General features: G+C 33.6%; 1 protein-coding gene across 5 annotated transcripts; it reads left to right on the forward strand.

Moving 5' to 3' along the window:
* Window positions 1–1,301: 1,301 nt before the first annotated feature.
* On the forward strand, window positions 1,302–10,278 carry LOC105777755 (rab GTPase-activating protein 22). 5 transcript variants are annotated; one of them, XM_012601187.2, is made up of 11 exons: window positions 1,302–1,925; window positions 2,776–2,870; window positions 3,852–3,955; window positions 4,921–5,717; window positions 5,822–5,944; window positions 6,092–6,180; window positions 6,260–6,460; window positions 7,207–7,593; window positions 8,358–8,441; window positions 9,114–9,358; window positions 9,903–10,278. In XM_012601187.2, the coding sequence occupies exons 1-10, from the start codon at window positions 1,775–1,777 to the stop codon at window positions 9,153–9,155; spliced, it is 2,073 nt and encodes a 690-aa protein (XP_012456641.1). In that variant the 5' UTR covers window positions 1,302–1,774; the 3' UTR covers window positions 9,156–9,358; window positions 9,903–10,278. The 5 variants fall into 5 exon arrangements, with proteins under 5 accessions (XP_012456641.1, XP_012456642.1, XP_012456643.1 ...); XM_012601188.2 differs by having other exon boundaries at window positions 1,302–1,912; window positions 2,772–2,870; XM_012601189.2 differs by having other exon boundaries at window positions 1,302–1,912.
* The last annotated feature ends 389 nt before the right edge of the window (window positions 10,279–10,667 follow it).

The following is a 10,667-nucleotide window of genomic DNA, read 5'->3' on the forward strand; positions in this document are numbered from 1 at the left end:
TATTAATGATTACATCTTTGAACTCAAACAGAGATTTTGGTTTGACTAGAGCTTCGTCATATTACTTTTCTCTAAACTTTTAATTATTGGTTTTTTTATTAAGTTTTAAATTTAGTTTCTTCAAATCTTGATTTTAATTTTAGGTTTTCTTTAAAATCCAAACCCCTTTTATTTATTTTATTTATTTTAGTTAAAGGAATAAAATTATTATTGATCTATGTGGATTTGATCATACTCACCGTTATCTACAAATTTCATTTATTTAAGTAGATTTTATTTTTGTAGGTTCCGACAATCTATAAACAATTTAGTAAAATTTTCTTTTGGGTAAGCTTACATTTTATGAACCAATCACAAGAGTTTTACATTCAAACCAAATAAACCAAACAATAAGTAAATAGCACAGGTTCCAATCCCATAACATATTCTACACAAAAAATCAAATAAGGTAATCTTATATTCCACCCATAATCAACACAATCTAAGATTTGGCGAAGCAAATGCACCCTAAGTCTATCCATGCACAAGTGTTAGGTGAGAGTACTTTCTCGTTTTACTTGAGTTTAAGTCTCACTATGTGTGTATTTAAATTTATTTTGATTTAGGTCTAAATATATTTTAATTTTCAATTCATTATGCATTAATTCAAATTTTAGTTTATCAATGGATAATTATTTGTAATTTGTATTGTACTCATGGTAGTCGATACAGTATCGACTGGTACGTACCATTTTGGTCCTAAACCAGTACCAAGTAGTCTATGTTTCATTTGGGTAAAAAATTTGGTGCGTTTCGACCATTTTCATGTACTTCGGCTCGTTTCAGTCAATATCAACTCGTACTAGTGCGTACCAATTGGTGTAAAATTTTGGCATTTTAAAGCAATTTTCAATTTTTTATCTTAACCATTTTATTTCTTTTATAATTACATTTAAATAAAAAGTTATTAAATTAAATTATTCAACCTAATTAATTATTTTAAAAATATTTTAGAGATAGATATATTTATATGGAAATAATTGAAATATATTTACATGTATAATTTATTTTTATCAAAATAATATAGAATTTATGAAGAAACTAATATATAAAGAATATTTAAATATATATATATAATTTGTCAAAAAGCAAAGATTAGATACATACAAAAATTATTAAAAAATTAATAAATTTGAAATGATGCATGAAACATGCTGATGGCGTTTACGTTATTGACTACCTTGATTTTACATGTTATGAAAATTTAAAAATATATATCCTAGATTTTGAATAGCTATTTTTTTATTAGCAAAAAAGGAAAACAAACAAAAATAAACTTAAAATAAGAAATCAAACCTGAGGAAAGACCCGAAAGGGAAAAAAATGGAAAAGAGAAAACCGAAAATGGAGAAACATCAGAGAAATGAATTAATAAATTAAAAGAAAAAAAGAAAGAGAAACGAGAACGGTCTTGGTGTTTGTAAAAATGGCGACGGAGGATAAGCTCCTCCTTCTCTTTCACAAATATCTTTTCTCTTCTTCTCTTGTTTTTTTCACATCTTTATAACGGATTTTAAATGCGTTTTGGAATCGATCAACAATCAAACAAGAGGGATCCAGATCAATCGAACGAAAACGGTGATGAAAACCCAAAATTTATATATGATTTTTATGTGATATTATATCGTCATTGCTTGGAAGTTACTATAAAGAAAGAGGGAGGTTGAATGGTGGTTTAGAAAGAGAAAAGGAAAAAGAAAAGGAAGCGGAGGTGGTAGGTGTTTTTCTAAGTTTAATGTCTTGTAGGGATAAGGAAAATCAATGGAGTTTTGGAAAAGCTGCCGCCGCCGCTGCCGGAGCCGTCAATATTCAAAAAGTTGGTTCTGTTGTTCGCGACATTGGAGATCCTTGCCTTTCCCACTCTTCCATCAAGGTTGTTTTTAGCTGTAAGATTATTCCTTTAACATTCTTTGTATACATATCTATATTCTATGAGTTAAATAACAATCAATCATTTTTGTGTCTCATAGAATCGAAATTTAATTCCTATATATTGTTTGTTTCTCATTGAATTATAACTTTTCAAAAAAAAAAACTTCATTAGGTCTTAGATGCAAACGTTTGGTCAAATGAGATCCTTGGTCAGGAGCTAGGGTTTTCTTTTGTTTATTGTTTTCCTTTATTTTTGAAATGAGAAAGGATGTTATTACAATAGTGAAGTATTAAGTGGTTAAATGTTTAGCTTCAATAGTTCAAGGCATTGAGCAAGCGCGAAATAAATAATTAGTGATTGGACCCTTTGTTGAATGGTTAAACCTTTCATAGTTGAATTGTATGTTTATTAAGGGCAAAAGTTTGAATTGCAAGGGAAGGGCAGATGCCGGTCAAATGCAACTAAGCATAGATTATAAAGGAGATTAGCAACTTGGCGTGTCCAAACATTGAATTTTGTGCTCTCAATGACATAGCTGTATATTTAGAATTCATGGTCTCTGAAAATATGAGTTGAGACCACTAAATGTGATTTCAAAGGCATTGCAGTGTTAGGGTCTTAGCAGTGGAAGACCATGAATAACGATTTTTGTCCATGTATTGAAATGTTTCTTTACTGGCTCCCCGCCTTTTCTATTTTAATAATTTCAATAACTAAAGAAGAGAGTGGCTTCATTGGTTATTGAAAATTTGGTTTCCACAAAAATGTACCTTCGTTGGTTTCCCTTTTCTGATTGTGGTGTGGCTATGGTAATTTCCCCCCTTTTTCCTTGTTGATAAACTAGGTGCTTATGATTTAGGTAGGCAAGATGCTTAAGCAGGAGAAGTGGCAGGCAATTTTTGATAATGAAGGGAAGGTTTCTGGTTTTCAGAAAGTACTCAAGTTGATTATTTTGGGGGTATGTCTTAGTTTCTCTTCTCCTTTTCTTTTTCCAACATTGTTTTCAACTAGATTGCATATATTTTTTGTGCTTTCTTATTGCATTTTTCTGGAATCTGTTGGTATTGCTATTGTACCTGCAGACATGGAATTTCGATTGTGGTCCATGGTGAGATCTGATCTGCTCAATGATTTTCTTTCTTGTCTCTGAAATAAATAATACCAATGTTAAGAGTCTGTCAATCGTTATTCTTCATTTCCTGCCAAATTGTTTTTTTTTAAATCTTGTCATGTTCAACTTGGCATGCTTATATGCAAATTCTTTTTACTTATTCCCCCAACCTATGAAAATACCTATACTTAATGCCTTTCTGAACTATATGGCATTATAATTTTATCAGGGCTTTACCATATGGGATGGTTTTAGAGGGGGTATTAACCTGTCCCAACTCTAATAGGATGTGTCACTTAGTACCTTATATGATACGGTAATTATATGCATATATATTTTTATGTTACTAGTTTCTTGACGTTTTCCAAGTTTTTGAGTTCTAAAATGTGAAGAGACTAATATGTCTCGAATTAATTTTTGGCTTGCTCAGATACTTTCTTTAACCTGCTCCATTTCAAATTCTTGTGTGCTTAAATTGTAAACACATTTGGGTTTGGTTTCGAGACATTGCATGGTTTACAACCTGCAGAGACCTCTAGGCTTGATGACACTTCTCCCTTGTTTTGTTTACATCCATGATGCTTGCTGTACATATTTCTATCTTTTCATCCACTCTGGGTATATTTCTGAACCTTAGTGGTTCTTAGGTAGTCTGATATATTCTCCAGTGCTTCTTTAATTAGCCATATTTCTTATATGACATTAAGAGGTGGGAGGTGAAATGTGGCTTTCCACATATCTCCTTTCCCCTTCAAATTTGTATGCATATGCCCGCATTTTTTGCAGTTGGTGCAAAACTTTAACAGCAATTTATCTCGTTGATGTTAGGGGGTTGATCCATCTATAAGACCAGAAGTTTGGGAATTTCTTCTTGGTTGCTATGCATTGGGGAGCACTGCAGATCACCGAAGGCAATTAAGGATAGCCCGGAGGTCTAGTCCTGTTCTTTTCCACTTTATATTCTAATAGTCTTTTCCTTGTAAGTGCCTATCTTAGGCTGTTCTGCTTGCATGTCAAAGTAACTGAATATCATTTTCAGTTAAATAGTCTTATGTTATCATACTTTTTTTTCAACCATGTTAGCTTTTGATCATCATTATTTTTAATGATTATCTGTACCGTCCATTATTTCTCCTTTTTCTTTTGTTAGCTGATAGACAAATATGCTCAGTCATATGTAGGAAATAGCTATCCAAGCAAATTGAAAGGTGTGATTTGTTAGAGAAGTGTTATTTTTTATGCTATGATTTATTCCATTTAGATTAACTTTTATAGGCTCTTTTTAGAAAGGATTGCAATTTTACCCATATTGGCTTTTGTTATTTAAGGATAATGAAGTTTGTATCCTTATCCACTTCATCGGCTATTGCAAGCTACAAATTCCTTCAAATGGCAATAACTTTACACGAGAAACATACTTTGGTTTTAAGTGCAGAGAAAAGTGCTCAAATAGCAATGCATTGAGAATACAACAAGAAAGCAGAAAATTTAAGGACAGTGACCAAATTGGGTCCCCTTTTCCTGGATAAAATTACATTAAGGCCATCTATAATTCACTTCAAATTTCTTTACAATCTAAATAAGTTTAGGACCTATCTACAGGTTTGATAGAACTTTTACTTTTATGCTTTGGTTAGAAAAATCATATATGTTAGTCTATTTAAGAAATATATCCATAATATGTATTCATTTGGAAAAGTTGATTAAGAATTGTTAGAGATGCGTGCTGTCTATGCATCCAGAGTTCATGACTTGTTTATTTTAATAGTTGAAATTTTCTTTTCAGAAAATTTCTCAATGGTGCTGGGAATTTTGTGTATACAACTATCCTTTGTTCAGCTCAAGGCTCTGTTTTGCTTAATTCTGAATATTTAATGGCTTTATGGAAATTATGCAGGGAACGTTACAAGGACCTTATAAAGCAATGCCAGACAATGCATTCAAGCATAGGAACTGGTTCACTTGCCTATCCTGTAGGTTCAAAAGTTATGGATATGAGGACACCCTCCAAAGAAGCAAAAGTAGAGTGTAGAGAAGCTTCCACTGATGATACTGATAAAAGAGAGAAATATTCTGATCTCGGCAATAACTGTTCTGATAGCTTGTATGTTGACCAAAGAGTGAATGTTAGTAATTCTGGTGACCTTACAAGTGTCAGGAGAAATGCTGACAGTGCTGCATACGATTCTTGTTCTTCATCAACTTCTGTTCCTTGTGGTCCTTGTTCCTCAAAAAGAGGGGGAGACTGTAATGGGTCAGATTTCATAACTGAATGTGATTTTGATTTCCCCCCCTTACCAGTAACAGATTTGTTTGAGAAGAGTGAAGATAAGAAAGAATTTGATGCAAATGAGGAAGTGTATTCTGCTCAATATAAATTGATGTTTGAGGATGATAATATGCATAGTTTTCAAATCAATAACAATGCTGATTTAATTATGGAATCAAATGTTTCATCCTCACTATCTAAAAATGTCTCATGTCGATATAACTCTGAAATTGAGTTGGTGACCTATTCTGATGACTATGAGCCAGTCCTCAGACCCAACAGTGTAAGTTATAAAACGGAAACAGTGAACAGATTAAGCATATCAAGTGTCCCAGAAACACCATTTGTAAATGCAACCAGATCACAAGAAAGGGCTGCCCAAGAAGAAAGAGTAAGTGAATGGCTTTGGACTCTGCACCGAATAGGTAACATTATTTACGGTTCAAAACATTTTCCCCTTCCCGTATTCCATTGAATGGATTCTGTTTATTTGTTTTCTTCTTAGCTGACAGGATTCTTATTTTGTCAGTTGTTGATGTGGTGAGAACGGATAGTCATCTCGATTTCTACAAGGATACAAGAAACTTAGCTAGAATGTCTGATATTCTCGCTGTTTATGCATGGGTTGATCCTACAACTGGTTATTGTCAAGGTTTTTGTCTTCTGCTCATAACATGTTTTGCCGGACCTTTCTCTTATTGAATTGCTATTTATCTGGTCCAAAGGTGTGAAGATGCAACTTTAGGTTTTGAGTTTTAAAAATCTAATGCTAACTTATTTACTTGAATTTTGATCATAGGTATGAGTGACTTGCTGTCTCCTTTTGTTGTGCTCTTTGAGGATAATGCAGATGCATTTTGGTGCTTTGAGATGCTCATTAGGAGAATGGTAATTTAAACTTCGTGAATATGTTTCTCTTGATCATTTAGGTTTTTAATACTTGCACCTCTTTTCCATATGCTTCCAGCGTGAAAATTTTAAGATTGATGGACCAACTGGAGTGATGAAGCAGCTGCAAGCACTGTGGCATATTTTGGAGTTTACGGACAGGGAAATTTTCGCACATCTCTCAAATATAGGTGCTGAAAGCCTTCATTTTGCATTTCCAATGCTGCTTGTTCTATTTCGGCGAGAGTTATCATTCAATGAGTCTCTTCGTATGTGGGAGGTCCGTGCACTTGGTCTTATTTAATGCTATCATGATGTTGCAATCTATGGCACTACTATGCTATAATATATCTAGGAAAAAAAGAAGCATTGTGTTAAAATTTTAAGTGGCATGACTGTCGCCTGATTGAGCACAAAGCTAACAACAGTGAGGTCGAAAGCTTCTAGCACTGATTTTGTTGCCTATTTAGAGCATCGCTGCTACTATTTATCTTTATTTCACTCTTGATTGGGCCCCATATATTGTGATATGTCATGGTTGTCTTACCTAGACAACTCCTTCTGTGGACTGATGGTATTTTTAGATGCAGGTCCTGAGTTCAACTTTTGGGGTTTGACTTTTGAGTACTGCATCTATTAGGGTGCTTTTACATTATAAAGTTAAAAGAATAGGGCAACAGGAAATTACTTAAAATTTCCAACAGATTTCCCTTAGCCCTGTAAAATGAGAGATCACTGCGAAGCTGTTTGTATAGCATGTAAGACATGTTATTGGTTTGCATTTTAATTGAATCTCAAAATCTTGAATAACTCTATCTTATTTTATTGTGAAGTTCAAATTCAATGTCTGAGGTGCAGTTAATGAGCATGGTTTCTTTTAAATGGAGCATTAGAAGTTAAGAAAATAAATTGTATATCTCAAGAGCTTCTCATGATAAGCATGAAGTATATTTAGCTTTTCATATTCTCCCCCCCCCCCCTTTTTATTTTTTGAGATTTATACTGAGAATATCAACCTCAATATAGATGATGTGGGCAGCTGATTTTGACGAATCTGCCTCCTGCGATTTAGAGGACATTTGTCTAGAAGCATTGGTTGTACAACTTCCTAGGGATTTGGGGGAAGAAACTAGAGAAGAAAACCCAGAAAGTGGAGATGATGGCGTAAAGGGCAGCCTACAATCAAAGCATTCTTTGTCTGAGAATGCTGGATTTAAATCAGCAGCAGCTCATCGTTTTTGTGGTTTGACAAGGAATTTTTTGTCTAAAAATAATATCCTCCAAATTTGCGGTCTTGTCTCATCAACTAGGAAAGGAGATGACAATTTGCCTGTATTTTGTGTAGCTGCTATTCTTATCATGAACCGTCAAAAAATTATCAAGGAAACCCATTCAATAGATGACATGATAAAGGTAAGTCCCTTAAAATTATTAAGTTATACTATCATCCTGTCTGTCTTTCCACTTACATCACATGATCAGCGTTGAGTATCCATTCTATTCACAACCCCTCTCGAGTTGGATTTATTAAATTTACCTAAAGTTGAAAACGTTCTTGTTATGATGCATTGTTTTTATTTTACCCATCTGTAAAAAAAAGTAGAAGAGTTTTGTTCCCTTCTACAAGTTGGAAAGAAATTTGAAAACATGCCTGATGGATTTGGTGTTGATCAAAGTGATGCCTCAGCTTTGACGTGATGGTTTAACTTTCACTATGTTGCAGCCCTACAAGTAAATTTTGGTGGAGTTCACTCATATTGCTTGATTGATTTCCAAGTTGGTTCCATACTGAATTTTTTTAGAAACTACTTTTTGTGCTGAAGTGAAATTTAACCTACCAGAGAACTCAGGTTTTTAGTGTAGTGACTGCATACATTTCCATGTTTATGGCCCTTTTATTTCCCGTATAACCTGTTATTTTTCAAGGCTTTCTCTCTGTTATGCATAGGCCATTAAATTCGAGATGTGTGACAATTTTTTATGGAAGGGTTAATTTCTATGTACAACTTCTCTAAAGTGGAAATGACTGCTATCAATCCTTTTTTTTTTTTTTTTTGTATTGTTCTGTTGTAGAAAGAACTTAAAAATGAAAAAGGGGAAGATTTCCCTTTCTTTATTTTAATGGCTGGGATGCTTGTTTTAATTTCAATTATTTTTCTTTTTCTTATCTATTGCAGATTTTCAATGATAAGCTTCTGAAAATCCATGTGAAAAGATGTGTAGGTTCTGCAATCAAACTCAGAAAGAAATATTTATACAAGGTTAGTAATTTACAGAATTATGAGTAGAGGCTATGTATGAATTCAACTCACTACTTTCCAATGAATCCTCAAAGCTTTTTTTCTTTCTTTGGTCTCTTTTTCTAATGAAAAAATGAAGGTGTTCTATATTGGAAAGTCTAATACTGTTATCATGCTTGGACATGTTAAAATGAGTACCCAATTGCCAATGTGACAAGATGCGAGTTGATGCATGATATGTATAACCCCTCTCAAGAGAGGGAACAGAAGACTATAAGGAAGAGGATTGATAGACCTTGCCTTTTACTTGGTTGCCGAGATATAGTCTTTAATGGAGCACAGTGGTTTAATATGACCCATAAAGCAAATGCCATATGGGGAAATGTGTAGTGTGTTTTTGGCAATGATTTTTCTTGACTATCACATTGCCTGCATTAGATAGTTTTCTGACAGGATTAATTATCTTGTTTTAAATCGATTTCTCCTTTTGAATGGATTGGATGAGAATATTAACATGTTGAACTAACATAATAAATTATCTCCATTGCTAAGTTACATTAGCCAGGTGGCATATAAAATGTACAAAACTGTAGTAGGCCAAAGGACATGCATGGAATCTATTGTTTTGTTGCTCCATTAACTGTTTCACCTTCACAGTAACCTTTAGTAAATCTAATGTTTTGTTTTAATCAGCTAATCAAGAGCAAAGGTCACGCAGATCGGAAGATTGAGTAAGTCTGCAACATTTCTTACTGACTTTCATGGGGGGAAAAGGCGACAGAACTTTGAGCTGGTATTTTCTATCCGGGTTTCTTAGTTTGGACATGGCATGGAAGTTTATGGTGGGTTTTCTATGTTGGCATATAAAGCAAAGTGCTTTTGCTATCCAAAGACTCATCCAATTTTTTCACCGCCATCATCGTCATGTCCGTTCCAAGGTAACTACTGTCCAGTTTCCATGTTACAGCAGTAGTGTAGTTGATGCAAAAAGAACCTATAATATTCTTGTAGAAATTGAGTCTAGCGGACTCAGTATTACATGCTGGCACAACTTTTTCCCCTATCCTTCAGGTGACAGTTATTCAAGTCATATATAGTATTTTGGTTTTGTAAATTAATATATATAGTAAATTTATGTATTACTAGGTGAAATCTGGACCTAGTTTTAATTTTATCGAAGACTTGAACTGTTAGTTATCATTGATAGTTTCAGGGAACATCATCTTGTATCTGAGGCATATTGGGAGATGGGTGTAAAATATCACCCTCCAAAAACCATCTAAATACATAAAAAAAGAAAAGAAACTTTTTAAAAAATTGAATATACCCATATCTGATTTCACACCCGTTTGAGTAATTTAGGTGTCTGCCTACAGTGCAATGCACATATGGCATACTATTGATTCTCTTTTTGAACTATCAGTGGAATCAATTTATTTTGCTTCATTTTTTGACACCTTGTTTGTGCTGTAACTTGCACAGTTTTCCTCCTCCTTTGTGGCCCCTCGTGTTGAAGGCACCTAAAAAGAAAAAAAAGAAAGATTGAAAGTGGCTAAGAAGTCCCCATTTTATCGAGGTTCATACAGATATAGCAATTACAGGGAAATCTCTCCCATTTTTGGCCAGCATGATCTGTTGGCTTCTTTTTACCATTATAGAGTTTAAATACTTTTTTTGTAAATTTAAATGTTAAGTTGTGCCTCAAAAGTATTTTATTTTCACTTTTTTTTTTACACAGAAGGAAAAATATATGCTGTGTAGTTAGATAATGGTTGAACTTTTAGCTTTTCTATAGGATAATTTAGGGTAGGATTGAAGTTATACAATTTATTTGTGGAAAGAAGAGATTTCTCCATTATGATGTTATTGTTGTTAATATTTATAGTTATACCGGAACAAGCTGACAAGTGAGGGTAACACAAAAGAGTTTAAAAGAAGTATAAGCAAGTCCTATATGGAAGCTATTTTTGCCAATTCCATTTGCTTCCATGGGGCTTGTTTCTCCTTTCTCAAAACATTTATTGTTACTTTATGGTTTAGGGTGTGGAGTAGGTTGCAACCAATGTATTGGGTATCTGAGACTCTTTAGCAAATGAGCATTAAAGAAAGAGATGATCCAGAGAATTACACATAGGGCAAGATTTATCCAAGTTTGGGTCTCTTTTATCAATAAATGGTTGGTTGGAAGGAGTGGAAGTCTTTGAGTATTTGAATAAAGTTTGACTTGAACGAATTTGGAACTTTTTC

This window comes from Gossypium raimondii, chromosome 10 (genome assembly GCF_025698545.1).
Source record: "Gossypium raimondii isolate GPD5lz chromosome 10, ASM2569854v1, whole genome shotgun sequence".
Classification (NCBI taxonomy): Eukaryota; Viridiplantae; Streptophyta; class Magnoliopsida; order Malvales; family Malvaceae; genus Gossypium; species Gossypium raimondii.

Bases quoted from the DNA above. Each gene is read 5' to 3' on its own strand.
- LOC105777755 (XM_012601187.2), top strand. From the start codon at position 1,775: ATGTCTTGTAGGGATAAGGAAAATCAATGGAGTTTTGGAAAAGCTGCC. The intron at 5,718-5,821 runs GTAACATTATTT...TTATTTTGTCAG, and splicing joins TTGGACTCTGCACCGAATAG to TTGTTGATGTGGTGAGAACG. The intron at 5,945-6,091 runs GTTTTTGTCTTC...TTTTGATCATAG, and splicing joins TACAACTGGTTATTGTCAAG to GTATGAGTGACTTGCTGTCT.